The 15,065-nt window shown below is 36.3% G+C and overlaps 1 protein-coding gene across 1 annotated transcript in view; it reads left to right on the top strand.

Annotated features, from left to right (window-relative positions):
* The first annotated feature begins 2,150 nt into the window (after positions 1 to 2,150).
* ppil2 (peptidylprolyl isomerase (cyclophilin)-like 2) overlaps positions 2,151 to 15,065 on the top strand; it is a 35,829-nt gene continuing 22,914 nt past the window's right edge. Inside the window, exons 1-12 of the mRNA XM_088076359.1 lie at positions 2,151 to 2,307; positions 2,503 to 2,552; positions 3,117 to 3,162; positions 3,419 to 3,481; positions 4,386 to 4,437; positions 4,928 to 4,979; positions 5,372 to 5,463; positions 6,500 to 6,589; positions 6,697 to 6,772; positions 6,912 to 7,072; positions 11,392 to 11,467; positions 12,752 to 12,858. Of these exons, the coding sequence (XP_087932485.1) occupies positions 2,276 to 2,307; positions 2,503 to 2,552; positions 3,117 to 3,162; positions 3,419 to 3,481; positions 4,386 to 4,437; positions 4,928 to 4,979; positions 5,372 to 5,463; positions 6,500 to 6,589; positions 6,697 to 6,772; positions 6,912 to 7,072; positions 11,392 to 11,467; positions 12,752 to 12,858 (897 nt within the window). The 5' untranslated portion in view covers positions 2,151 to 2,275. The remainder of the gene's footprint in view (positions 2,308 to 2,502; positions 2,553 to 3,116; positions 3,163 to 3,418; positions 3,482 to 4,385; positions 4,438 to 4,927; positions 4,980 to 5,371; positions 5,464 to 6,499; positions 6,590 to 6,696; positions 6,773 to 6,911; positions 7,073 to 11,391; positions 11,468 to 12,751; positions 12,859 to 15,065) is intronic.

Genomic DNA, 15,065 nt, shown 5'->3' on the forward strand with positions numbered 1-15,065 from the left:
GACAACTGTCCTTAAATCGTACAGACAATTTAAAGTACTACAAATGTCCAAAAAATCCAAGATATGTCCTATAACTCTATAAATGTGCTAAAATCATAACAAAGCTAAACAATGTTTTTATGCAAAAAAAAATCAAGTTTTCTAAACATCTGCATAGTTTGTCCTGTTGTTTTCTCCTGTGTGCACATTCACGGCTGTCAATCATGTAAACCTACACACACACACACACACACACACACACACACACACACACACACACACACACACACACACACACACACACACGCACGCACGCACGCGCACAACAGGAGGCCTTCACTTAGCAACGGAGCCTGCTGAGCTACCAGTTAGCACAATAGCACAAAGTTTCACAACAAAACATGACAGAAAAAAATAACCACATCAAAAAAACATGACTGTCATTTTTTAACTGGCTTCAGATTATTCTAACTGTTAACACGGTTCTCATTATTACAGCAAATTTCTCTGTCTGTCGGCCTATAATCGAAGCTAGCTGCATTAGCCGCAAAATGCTAACTCCATCAGACAAACCTGCAAAAACAAAAAGTAAAAAATTATAAAAACAGCTAAACTTACAGCTTTCAGGATCAAATTAGATCACAGACAGTTGGGACAGATCCGTATTTAGCTCCAGGTTTGAAGTGTGAACCACTGACCCTCGTTCAGAGAGGGTTTTCTTGTTGTTGTAAGGACATTTCTGGCAAAAATCCTCAAAAGAAACTAAAAAAAATAAAGTTTCACAGTGGCTTTTCAGTTGTTTTTGCAGCCAACAGCATTGACGTGTTTGGCATCTGCTGTGTTTAGAGGTCTGTTTGCTCTTTAAGTCCCCGATGGCGGACAGAGAGGTTTTTGCATGGATATATTTTTGGGGTTCGCCTCCTCTTCTTCCTCTTCTGTGCAGTTTTATGACGGTTTGCATCCTTATGTGTTACATTACCGTCACCTGCTGGATTTAATCAGTTTCGCAGTGCAGACTTTTCTTTTTAAATGTTCAGTTTTGATTATTATTAATTTATCTCCAAGGTCTTTTAAAAATAATTTTCTAATTGTACTAATTTCATGACAAGTTACTCAGTGCCATTTCCCTTTTTTCTTTTTAAAAGAAATTAAAATCACACAGAGTTCAAAGATTTAAATATTATAAATAAAAAATATATAAATTAGAAAATATATAAAAATTGTGTGAATGCAGCACAAAAAAGTGATGTTGATCCAAGTTTCAAAGGGTAAATAAACTCAAGAAAACTATAAACTTAATAAAAAAAACTGCTGTGTCTTCTGGGCAAATGTATCCACAAGGACAAAATTTTCATTTTCTCTACAAAAACTTGATTTATGTTTCAGATGTGATTCTATCTGGAAAGTTATTAAAATAACAACAAAAAAAATCTTGAAAGACAGACATCTCATCTCTTTAGAAACTTGATAGATAAGATTGCCAGATGATTAGAGATGGTTTTTAAGTTACATATTTTATACTTCTATTGTTTTATGTATCTTTTACATTGTACTATTTATTTATTTTTATCCAATGAACATGTTTTTTTTTCTTCCTTTTCCTTTTTTTATCCTCCCATATTTGTTTTTGTTTGTTTTACATTTGCTTTTTCTAAAAAGGTATTTGTCTTGTCATTTATACTTATGCTTATTTCTGGGTCATTTTGTCTTCAGTTGCTCTATGCCTTCCTCACGTTTTTTTTGGAGAAAAAAAAGCCAATATGCCCAGGCTTCAAAGGGTTAAGGTTGCTAAACTGAAACCAGTAATGCAGACAAACATGGAAAGGAAATATAAGGCACTTCTGGTGAAAGAATATTATAAATGTATTCTTTGAGCGTAGCATGTTAGATTCTACATTTAACAACACACAATATGTCACAAAATAATAACAATAACAATAACGATAATAATAACAACAACAACAATAATAATAATAATAATAATAATAATAATAATAATAATAATAACAACAATAATAATAATAACAACAATAATAAGGTTATTATTATTGTTATTATTATTATTATTATTATTATTATTATTAATGTAGTGAGAGAGAGAAATTTGCGTTTTAACCCTTCTTCCTGCGGGGGGCGGCAGAGTGCAGTTGTTGACGGTGATGTGCCGTTAATTATGTCGTCGACGAAGAACGTAAACAGGAAGCCGCAAAAAGGCTAACTGGTAGTGTGCAGTTGTCGGTAAAATCTGAACCTTTCTTTACCCAAATAATCTCTCAAATCCGCAAAAAAACTCAAAATGGGCAAGCGACAGCACCAGAAAGACAAAATGTGAGTATCAAAGTTATCCTGAACAACACACCGCAGCCTCTTTTTGATTGTTTTTAGCTTAGCATGTTTGCTAACAAACTAGCTAAGATAATTGAAATAAACGCTAACGTGTTTCTGGCGTTTTAGTTTTTACTTTATTTTAGGTTTTGCTGTTTTATCTTCCTTATTATCTATGTGTGTGTGTTATCCTAACAGGTACATCACGTGTACAGAGTACACACACTTTTATGGAGGGAAGCGAGCAGGTAAGTTGTGTCATATTTCTGTAAATTAAATTTTAACTTTATCTGACTAAAATAAACAAAACGTTAATTATAACGACCGATTAGCCCGACTGATAATAATGATTATTTTTTTAAATTACTGCACCAGGTTAAATCTATTAAACTTTTTTAAACCAAGATGGTTATTGAATAAAACAAAAACAAAACAAAGAGAGAAACTAGCATACAGAGAAAATAAGTCTCTGCAAATATCTTTTGTTTTCATTGTGTTATTATACTTTAATCAATTTAATGTTACTATGTAGTCTCACATTTCCTTTATTGATTGCAGTATGTGCTTCATCGTTTTAATCCATTTGTATTTGTTTATTTAGTTTTTTCCATGTCATGTACACTAACTGGCTGAAATTTTGTTTGAATTGAGTGAAAATGTGTGGGAACCCTGATGTTTCCACCCATCATTTTCTATAAGTTACCATAGTGTGTAACTGCTTTTGAAAATGTCTTTAAAAATCAACTGGATGTGTGAATATGATGCCATTTGATGTTTTTATTTAGTTTTGCTTTATCTCTTTATCTTTTCAGAAATCCCACAGTCAAACTTCAGACGGCTGCCATTTGACCACTGCAGGTAAGACGAGACTTGTTAACCATCTCCTGCAGATGTTTTAGGTTTGCCTTAATTATATTGTGCATAACAAGTTTCCTGGCCATGCTTTTTCACCAGTAATGGACGACACGCGACGGCAATATATTGAACAGATGGGGGAAATCTATGTAATAAAATCTGTCAAAAATCTGTCTGGACATGTATTTTTGCTCAGTAATTGTGAATTATACACCGTCTGTCTCATTTTGACATTACTGTTTTCTCTGAAACCTTTAAGCTTGTCCCTTCAGCCGTTTGAGTATCCTGTCTGTACTGAGGAGGGAGTCGTCTTCGACCTGCTGTAAGTAGATGATGCTAATTGCAAAAACACAAAAAAAGACAAACAGACAAAAAACAGATAAACATTTTTTAGGGGCATGCTGACATTTGGGTTTTCTCGTAATACTCTTGCAGGCTACAAGACAACCCTGAAAAGAAAAACAAATAAAATATCATAATCTAATCAGTCATTCAAACAAATCAGGTCCCATAGGGATGTTAATAATAAAAAATAATAAACTTAGTTTATTTTTAAAAACTCTTTTTGTTGAGAAAAGAATGTAATATCCATCAAACAGTTTATCGCCTCATACATTTTCCTGTCCTTAAAAAAAAAAGAATTATTGCAAGTCAATGCTAAATTTAATACAAATTAAAAGAAAACAAATGAAAAAGACTGTTGCTTTACATCTACATAAGGGTATTCATGCTTCTCCTCCTATTTGCCTTTACATATTTACTTAGACTAATTTATATGTACTTGCATATCCATATAATTTGCGTTTAGTCATTTCTTATAAAATGAGATTTTAAAAAAGGAAGACACAAAACTATACTAATGCTAAAAATAATAATTATCTAAACATTAAATTGTAATAATAATAATTTAAAAAATAGAGAAACATAGGTTTAAAGATCTCCTCTGTCTCCATACAGAACCTCTCTAGATTTTAGGATTTATTTCAGTGAAACAAGTTATAGAACATTAAAAAAATCTGTTGTGATGAACCAGTTTGCATGGAGCTGTTAGTCATCCTACCTCACGCCAAATGTCTTTAGTGTTTGTGTCACACTGAACACAACAGAAAAGCCAGTTGTTAAAGGCCAAAATAAGGTGATGATGAACACTATTTCTTGTTTAAAACATATCATAGCTCATACTATAAATTATGATATCTGGTTGACCTTTCCACCTTGTGTTTCAGGAGCATTGTGCCATGGATCAAGAAGTATGGCACAAACCCCATCTCTGGAGAGGTAAACAAACAACTGACATTTGTTAACAAAAAAAACCTTTTAATCATGTAAAAAGGAAAAATAAAGAGATGATTAAGTAAAGAAATGAAATAAAAAGATGGAAAAATAAAAAAAAAATAAGGCCACACAACATTAATGTTTAACATAAGTATTTGTTATAAGTTGTTCAGGGAAAGAGCTAAAGAGTTTAAAGTAGCGTATTTTTTATGCAGTTATGTTCAGTTATCATGTGTTTGCTATTTAATAGTTTAATAGAAAAAACTGAAAAAAAGTAAGAAACCAAACATATCAACTCTGGTCCACGATTAAAAAGACAAAAAAAGTCCAAGAAGTTGATCTCTATGAGAGTTTTAGAAAATCATCTGCTTTTAAAGAAAAGTGAAGCCTTTTTTTCCCCGAACTGATTTTGTAAACACATTTTTAATCACAGTATTTTTGTAATTGCACACTGACAATTCAGTTTTCCTTCTTTCTCACTTCTTTTCTTCAGAAACTGGAAGCAAAGTCCCTCATCAAACTCAACTTTGCCAAGAACAACGATGGTAAATATGTTCAGCTTAATGGGATTCATGTAGGAAGCTGACATTGTCATCAGAGCTTAATTTCACTGATTTCAATCACCAAAATCAGCCAGTAGTTTGGAATAAAAAGGTCAAAGCCGCTCTTATCTTACTGTCCTGCTGTGTCTGAGAGCATCATGAAAAAGATAATTAGACTTAAAGAGTGTTAAAGGGTCATTTTTTGGGGGGTGGATAAGAGCAAATTTAAGCAAGTGGAGGAGGAAGATGTGGGAGAGGTGATATAAATCAGCAGGGAGCACCGTGCATGAGGTACTTCTCCCACTGAAGGAGAGCAGTGTTCAGCCTGTGGCAGCAGATTGAGAGCGACACTGCCGCTCTGCTTGCTTCTGATCCTCCTTTTCATTTTGTTCCAGGAAAATATCACTGCCCCGTTATGTACAACGTCTTCACAAATAATTCTCACATCGTTACCAACAAGGTCACGGGCAACGTGTTTTCCCACGAGGTTGGTGAACTCACACAGTTTGTTTATTTTTCTGCATTGATTCTCATACAAATACTTCTGTACCACAGGCTAAAATAACACATGCACGCACGCACGCACGCACACACACACACACACACACACACACACAGATGGTATTGATTTTGATTTCAGTTTGATGCGCTGCAGATGCTCATCCCACATGGTCTCACAAGATGCTGCCTTACATCACACTGAATTAGTTGTGTACAATAAATGCTTTTCCAAACAAATGTCACGCAGTGCAGGATGAGTTCATCAGATGAATTTTGACAAAGTAGAATATGCTTTTTTATTTTAGGATCATGCCTTTAGTCGTTTGTGTGCGTGAGTGTGTCTGTCTGTCCGCAGTTAATCTCACAACCTACTGGCCCAATCAGTCTAATATTATCTGTGCACATTTATGACTTTATGCTCAAATATCTCTCATGATTGCAGTGATTCACACCTCTTAAACAGCGTATAGGGGCTGCAACTGATCGATAAAACAAGATAGCAGAAAGTCATTTCTGGTAAATGATTCAGCTAAAAATAATGACTGTATGCTGAAGGACCTCTTGTGGTTGAAGTGAGTCACAAGTCTGGAAACACCTGTTTTATTGACTGTTTTATATCGTCATTGACTGCTGACTCCTCACTCTCCTCTTAACTGAGTTGTTGGGGCTGCAAGTGATCAACAAAATCAGGTAGCAAAAGCAAAAGGCATATTAGGAAATTGTTTTGGCTAGAAACAAGAAGCTTCACCACCATCTGTTGCAGGCCAAATTTTGGCCTTTGTCTTGTCCTAAAAACTGGTGGAGATCTTCACTCTACTGAGTGCACTTTTCTGGTTTTAAACATGTTTTTTTTTAAATAATTGTCTAATCAAAAGCAGAAAACAAGCTGAAATCGATGTTATATTGCTTTTGAACAACAGCTACAAATACGTAAAATAGACTTTATTTTCCCTCTCACCTATATTATTGACCTTGGTGTGTACTGAGAGAATGTTTTTTTAAATGTTTTCGTTTCATTGCAGGCCGTTGAGCAACTCAACATTAAGACGAAAAGTTATAAAGATCTGCTGACTGACGAGCCCTTTACCAGAAAGGACATTATAGTGCTGCAGGTGGGTGGTTGCTTTTGTTTTGTTAAAACAACAACAAAAAAAACAACATTTATGAAAAAGGTCACCTTTAATCTAATGGTGAATGTATTTCTGTTTTGTCTTTGTAGGACCCCACAAACCTGGACAAGTTCAACGTTTCCAACTTCTTCCATGTAAAAAACAACATGAAGGTCCTGGATCCAGGTCAGTTATTGAACTGTTAATTCATCAGATTTTAACCTGCAAAAATGGTTAAACTTCCTTTGGTGTTGAGTCTAAACTGAGTTTCAGAGTACTTTGGTTAAACTGTTTACGTCCTCTTGCTCCCCCCGGTATGGTTCAGATGAGGAAAAGGCCAAACTGGACCCGGCGTACCACCTGAAGACCACCAATCTGGAGACCAGGGAGACTTTAGCCGAGCTGTACAAAGACTACAAGGGGGATCAGCTCCTGGCGTCCACTATGAAGGAGCCTGAGGCCAAGAAGACGGACAAACTAAACGCCGTAAGCAAAACCACGATGATGCTGAGGTTATTAAAAACAAGAAAATTACATAGGAAAATGAAAAAAGAAATTTAAGTTGTGACATTTTTATTTATTTATTTTATTTATTTATTTATTTTTATTTTTTTTTAAACTGCTAAAGACCATGAAGAAACTGGTCTTTGATATCTTTGAAAACCCACCTGGTTATGGAGGCTGTGAAATATTTGGATAAACAAAACCTTATAAGGTAATGGGAACTTATCGATCAGCGACTGCGGGTTCAAATCCCCGGACTCAATCAGCCAAACGTTGCTTAAATTAAGTTGTTCATTGATGTGCTTCCAGGCATGTCGGGGTAAAGTCTTTATCAATCAGTCTCCTTGTAGCTTTAATCCCACGATTACTCAAAAACATCACTTCCTGTTGACTGGAGGCTCAGTCTGATAAAGAGGCTGTGACCTCAGGGAAGAGGGCAACGAGAGAGGACATTTCCTCTCAAACTATAATATTGTATAATATATTATAAAAAAAACAACTTGTGTTGCATTAAGTAAATCCAGTCTGTTTACTATTTATGCATGTGCATACATAATAAAAACAAACAACAAACAAACATAAATGTATTTGATAAGAAAATACAGTAAATCAAACAAACAAATATAATATAAGAAAATGCACAGAGGGATGTAAAAAACCTAGAGGGCTTGTAATTTGAATACCAGCAGTTTACTGACACACATATTTTATAGAATATCTAAAAAAAAAAACAAGAATTGGATTTTCAAATAAGCAATACTGAAAATTAAAAAAACAAGAAAAAAAATAAAGCTGAAGATAAAAAATGATCATGGAATGAATGAATGAATAAATAAAATAAAATAAAATAAAATTTAACTCAACTTAAAAAGACCACGCAAGAAAAAAAGAAATAAATGAAACAAAAAATTCAAATAAGTAATACTGAAGGTTAGAAAAAAAGAAATACAGTTTCCAAATAAGAAATAAGAAAAAAAGAAATACAAATTCTACAAACAGAATTATGGATTATTTTCTTTAAAATGCAAATGTAATTCTCCAGGTGTGCTGCTGCAGCATTTCAAGCTTCATTTGGTGAAGTGTGTTTTCTACCATGTACACAGGAGGGAGCCAAACACACAGTAATACGCTGACGGTAACGTAAGCAAAAAGATAAACAACCGCATCCAGGAACAGAACAAAGAACGATCACAGTACTGTGAGGGAGATTAATAATATTTTACATAACAGGAATTTAAGCAAATATAAAAAGGCAGTAAGAACATGACAGTGTCTGAAACATCAGCCTGAGGGAGACATTGATTAAACAAAAGTGTCTGTACAAATGCAGCAGGTTTATGTTGTTTATTTTACAAAACCTTCCGGTTATTTAACCTCCCCACATGCCAGCTCTCTGTTGTTATAAGTCAGGTTTACTGCAGGAAAAAAAAAACACACACCAGTGTGAAACAATAAAGGTCAGCCGCGGCCACGTTACCACCGAGACAGTGTCCTTGAATAACCGGGGAGGATGAAGTCGATTTCAACGGCATCAGCAACTCTTTTCTTATCGGCTCTCCTTCTGATACTGCGCTGTGTCTCACTTCTTCTTTTTTTTTTGAAGCCAGAGCTTTCCTTGGTTACTCTGTCTTGAGTTCACAGTCGAGGTGACGCTCTGACAGCATCTGAGAGAACAGGGAATATAGGTCAGACGGAGCACACAAGGTAAAGTCTGGGCTTTCATGCGCCTTCACAAGAACTAGAGCAGAAGAATGCAAAACCAGGACCGAAGAGCGAAGAGTAGACTCGAGCTTTTGAAATCCATTTCCACGTCTCCGCTTTCATCTCCCCTCAGTTGTTATTCTATTGACTTCAAGAACTCCTACAATCTCACTGCATTGTTTGTGATATTTCGGGATGCTGTGTGTTACTATTCATCTGTTTCACTATAATTTAAGCTCAAAGAACCTGAAAGCATCTCCAATGCCCCTTAATTATGAGATGGTAGGAATCTATCCAGGCTGCCGAGGCTGAGGCTCTTAATCATACACAAGCTGCAGAGGCTGTCATTAAGCTAGTTTGCACTTGATGCACCACTTAGCGCAAACGAAGGGACCAGCCAAGTACGTGTCCGCCCTGTTGAAGTGCCACCGAGCAGAAAACCTGCTCAGCGCTTTAAGCTGATCCGGATCTCCGCGGGAAAATTTCACTTTATACAAAAAGAGCAGCAAGTAGGGGCGCTCAGGAGCTCAGCTGGTAGAGCGGGTGCCCCATGTGCAGAGGCTATGTCCTCGCTGCAGCGACCACAGGTTCGATTCCAACCTCAGGCCTTAAGTGCATGTCATCCCTTCTCTCTCCCCCTTCCATGCTTAAACTGTCTTCTCAAATAAAGGCAATAAATGTCCCCCAAAAAATAATCTGAACAATTTAAAAACAAGAGCTGCTGGTTGAATGTATTTTCATTATTTATTTATTAATTTATCTTTGGATTAATTCAACAATTAAATTTTATTTATAAAGCCCGATATCACAAACCACAATGCCTCACTCTGCCCTTGGATCCTCACAGCGGAAAAGGAAAAACACTCGCCAAAAGACACATTAATGGTGGAAATTCTAGTAGAAATCTCAGGAAGAGCAGCTGAGGAGGGGTCCCTCTTCTAGACAGACGTGCAATCGATGTCCTGTGTACAGAGCAGATAAACATCGTAAAATGATGGTTGTACTCTAAAGAATGTGAGAATATTGTAAAAATATGTCTCATTTGCCCTGAGGGCAGAAATGTAGTTAAAAACCCCCAAATAAATTCAGTTTATATTGACAAAAAGTTGCAAATCTTCACATATCAGAAGCTAGAATTGTGAAGTGATTATTACAGATTAATTATCTTTCACTGATCCAAGAAACAACTCACTGCCAATGCAGATGAATTAATAGACTTAAACAGTATTTTACTGCTGGAAAGATCTTTCACAAAACTCTGCTGTTTATGCAGTGGAAAGACATATGATCTTCTTTTTGTACTTGGTGCTACATGGCCAGAGAAAACAGAAAAATGACAGTTTTGTTAAATAGGTAGAAAACCTACAACAACCACAATGCACTGCGTTACAGAAATGCTTCCGCTGTTGGATAATGTAATAAAAGTTGCTTGTCCAATATGATGCGCAGCTGGTAACAAACACCTGATATTACAACCAAACGGGGCAATAAAAATAAAGTAAATGAAATAATAATTAGTCAAGTAAATTTCTGATTTTAGGTGAGAAATAGGTGATAAAGAATCTTGGTTTACATTTGATCAGCACTGTCTAATGTCAATGGTTCGCTTCTATACTCTTTGTATCCATGTTGACACACAAAAATGAGGAAATATGATCTGTAGTTTGAGCCTCAGAACCTCTGAAAGTTCCCTGAGACAAGGGACAACAGACAGGGCCACCAAATGTTGAAAAAAAAAAACACTGAGAGTTGAAAAGGAGCACAAATTGCCAAAACAGTTACATTACAGTAGCAAGGACTATGCATCCTTTATGTCTCTGATTGTCCTTTAACCTCCTAAAACGTCCTTGCCATCCACGATTTATGAAGAGCTAATGTATTTTTATTAAACAATCACTACAAATTCAAGTAGGATTTCCACTTTTTCCAATATTTTTCACATTTTTTCCAGTAGCATGTTTAAGAGAAAAAGTCAATTGTTCTATAACATACATTTCTTGAACGTGTGCATTTTTGTGCAGCTTCTGTAAGCCATGTGAATAGATATGTCATAATTAATTTATAGACTTGCCCTTTTTTATACAGTGGTTTTATTTCCCCGAGGTTCACTGCAGTTTTGCACGTCATTTTGTACATTAAAGTTCTTTTATTGGTGAAAAGTAAAAAATGCTGAAGGGTTATTGTGACAAAATGTTATGGTAGAGTTGTTCATGGATGCTGCTTCCTCACACAAAACATTATTCCCGCATTGATGTTTACAATGGAAAGTTCCTGCACTAATTTTGGGTGATAAAAGTATTGTAAACTGTATAATGGTCTGTCTTCAATTCATATCTTTGCCACGAGTGTATGAACTATATTTGGGGATCAAAAAAGTTATTGGTTTTTACTTTTTTTTAAAAATTGAAACATTTCATCAGCTGATACATTGGTCATCAGAATTTCATCAGTATCAGCCCCCAAAAAATCCATAATGGTTGGGCCCTAATTGTGGGTGGCTCTTTACTCAGCTGCCTGGTTATTGCTTTTTTGCTGTTTTTATAAGTTGCATTTAAGAATCATGACATAAAAGATTTTTATTTTTGTCTCCTTCTTCCCAGGCCCACTACTCCACAGGCAGAGTTTCCGCCTCCTTCACATCCACGGCCATGACTCCCGCAACAACACACGAAGCAGGCAAGTGAACGTCTCACACGAAAACCCCTCTGCAGATTCCCAGCAGGCAGAAAAATTCACCTCGTCTTTCTTTAGTCTCTTTAATCGTTAACTGTCCAGGGAAACCGGCTAGTCAAGCCTGCTCTTTTTGCAGCAAAGTGCAGCTTCATGCTCGCACAGCTGAATGTAGCTGCAACTGGGAGCTGCTCAGTTCGACTGTGTTTTCTCCTCCTGTCAGCCTCGGAGCTGCTCCATGGGAGAGATTTGCTGTTATGCAACTGTATAGTAGGTTCAGTACACTTCAGAAGACGAGGACAATGTTTGGATTTCGTGACCCAGTTCAGGTTTCTGAAAAAGGCATGCCATACATTTTTCTGGATGTGCGCCCCTGTTGTCTGTACACATATAATACTGAGACATGTTGTCTTTATAGCGTATATATCAAGAGTTCAAGTTTCAAAGTCCATCTCCAGACAAGTAAATTTACACAGATAAATACCTCTGTACATGGAGAGAAAGAGAGATTGTAATAGTGAGTAAAAAATTAAGTTAAATGATGCAAATTGAATAAGTAAATAAATAAAAAACAAATCAATTAAGAAAATAAGATTCATTAAAAGACTAATAGATTTAATAACAAGACCAAAAGAAAGAGAAATGGATATACAAATAAATAAAAAACAAAAATAAGAATAAATTAAAAATGGAATCAAAACTAAAAATGAATAACAAATAGAAATATAGATAAAAAGCGATATAAAAATAAGAAAAAGAATAAATAGAAATAATAACAACCAATATAGTAATAATAATAATAAAAAAATTAATAAATATGAAACAAATAAATAAGAGATAAAAATGAAATGAGATAGAAAAGGTAATATTGATTTTTAAACGTAAATTAATGAATTAAAATAAATGATGAAAATCAACACAATTTACAGTAAAGAATAACAATAAAGGATAAGAGAGAAAATCAGTGAAAGGATTATTTTTAGTAGCCATGCCTCTGTTTAATGTTTGTTAGTTCTATATGGCACCTTTTTGTAAGACTGAGTTACGCTGTCTTGTATTGAAGCTAGAAAGCTCTTTTTAAAAAAGCCATTTGGAATTAAAGATAGAAATGCATGAATCTAAATAATAACGGGCACTGCAGAGGCTCTGAGGGGATTTTAAAGGTCAGCGATCTTACCTTCAGCAACATCAGATCGAGACTCACAAACAGTCAATAAATTCTTAAGACTGCTTTTCAAACAGGTTTGTCCCAAATGATGTCCTCTTAAAATCTGCATTTTCGTGTTACAGATGCCATTGCAGACGACACTGTGCGTTACCAGTATGTGAAGAAAAAAGGCTACGTCCGTCTGCACACAAACAAGGGAGACCTGAACCTCGAGTTGCACTGTGATAAGGTAATAACATGCACATGGACAACACAAACATGGATTTACAGCCCAAACAAAAAGACATAAAGCTTGTTAAAATATTAGGGAAAAATGCTTCCTGAGGCTTTTATTCCATGTCTCCCCAACTTGAGACAAGACAGAGAAAGAAATCCCAGCTGTTCTTGTGACTGAGCCCACAGGTTTTCTAAATTTCCATACGATCATTGAAAGACAGAATTACAAGTAAAAAGGGACTTTAATACGTCACATCTTTGCAGGTAGTGCTGGAGGTATTTTGAAAAGATAAAAAGCATAAAAAACAGCATTTCTTCAAGCCCCTAGGAGCTAATGTTGTTTTTAATGAAACTATATAAGTAAATGTTAGATTTTATCAAACAAGTAGCATCTATAGTTTTATAAATGCGGCCTGGTGTTTTTGAAACTGAGGCTCAAAATTCAGACATGACTGTTTAAAGTCCTGGAAAAGCAAAAATAGATATGGGTATTTAGTTTGTCACGCCTCAGAAAAATGTGTTCCTCGGACAGATTTGAAATATTGGGAACCTTTCTTGCTGACACTAAATGTCAAAAGAAAAGCCAGAGCCTGTTTTGTTCTCCACCTGCCGCTGTCTGCATCTTTGCAGCTCTCTGTACCAAAGAGTAGCGTGAAATTCAAGAGCACTCACTCTGCAGCAAAATCTGTGGACCAAAACATCCCCAGAAGTTCACTTCACAGCACACTTACAAGCGAAAAACTCCCCCAAAACAATTGCTCAGCTTGAAGCGATCTCAGTCGACTGAGGGTCTGTGTCTAAGGGGCAGAGACAGAAGTGGTGAAAAACAGTTTACCAATCTAGCTCCACATTGCCGCACTACACAATTATTAAACAAGCCTTTTTTACATTTTTTCAACAAGTATTTTCTAACATTTATAATGTGTTTAGGAAGAAATGACTCATTTTGCTTTACTTGGACTTTAATTCGCTGGTATAAGGTTCTCAAATAATGTTGTTGCCATGCAGCTTTGGCCCAAGCGGGTGGTTAAATCGTATTTAGGGCGACACATCCAAAACTCTGAAATCAGCTTCTTGCAGAGTCTGTCCCCCGGGTTGCCAAGTTTACATCTTGGCAAAAAATGTGTTTCTTGTGTGCTTCCTGTTTTTAAAGTCAGGTGTCAGGGGCTCCACAGAGACAGCAGGAGTTCCAGGAATGCATTTCTGCCCCGGTAACCAGGCGCTTCATGCGCTTGGTTTTCATTGGCCTCTGAGCTGTCGAATCAGAATAATGAGGGGAAAGTTGCAGCGGTTAGACAACCTGCCCTCTGCACACACCCCCCCACCCATCCTGCTCCCCAGTGGTTTCCACACAAGATTGCAGCTCTATTCGTGGCCTGCTGTTTATGAATTAATGAGTGCCGCTTCACTGTCACATACACTCTCAGTCACACACATCCAGAGCCCACCTCCCTGTAAAGTGCCCATTTGCTCTCGCAGCTTTGGAGGTTTCGGTCGCCTCTGCCCTCGTTGTCCCCGACTCAGGTGAAGTGTGAGGGGGCAGATGTTAGAAATCGGATGACGCGTCCTACATCTTAGTCATACATAAAAATCGAGGAAGGTTTATTGTATTCAACAGCGCTGTGGATACGATAGATAGGCTTCACCTGAGTGGGATAGAATAAGAGTCTAAATTTACATTTTAATCATCCCAAAACCATTTTTCAATCTAACACAGACAAAAATCTAAATATTCCAATTATTTTCTTCAAGTCAGAGATTAAAAACAAACAAACAACATACAAATAGCAATGAAAATGAACATCCAGGGACAGGGAAATAGCCCAGAAAGACTACCTAAACAATATAAAACTAGATGAGTGCATTCAGTGGAGTGCAGATCTCTGCCAGGTGTTTCTTGGGGCCTGTAGGTGGAGAACAGGCGGTTCAGGGTGTCTGTGTGTCCAGCGTGAAGGCTGCATGACAGTAGTGGAAAAATGCATGGAACAGTGAATACGGCAAGCGGATTTTACAAAATTCACACTGTTAAAAATTGTCTGACGCAGAATAGTTTCTACCTTTCACTGTATTCTTGCAATGCTCTAAAGTTTTGGATGAAATTTTAGTTTGGGTGTAAGGAAATTAATCCTTTGAAACCTGGATTGACATCACTTTTTCTTGTGCTATGTTCAGACATGTCCCTGTTAAACCAGTATTTAAATTGGTTTGCTTTCTTTTGAA

Source organism: Plectropomus leopardus, chromosome 4 (genome assembly GCF_026936395.1).
Source record: "Plectropomus leopardus strain MGB_pleo_1.0 chromosome 4, ASM2693639v1, whole genome shotgun sequence".
Classification (NCBI taxonomy): Eukaryota; Metazoa; Chordata; class Actinopteri; order Perciformes; family Serranidae; genus Plectropomus; species Plectropomus leopardus.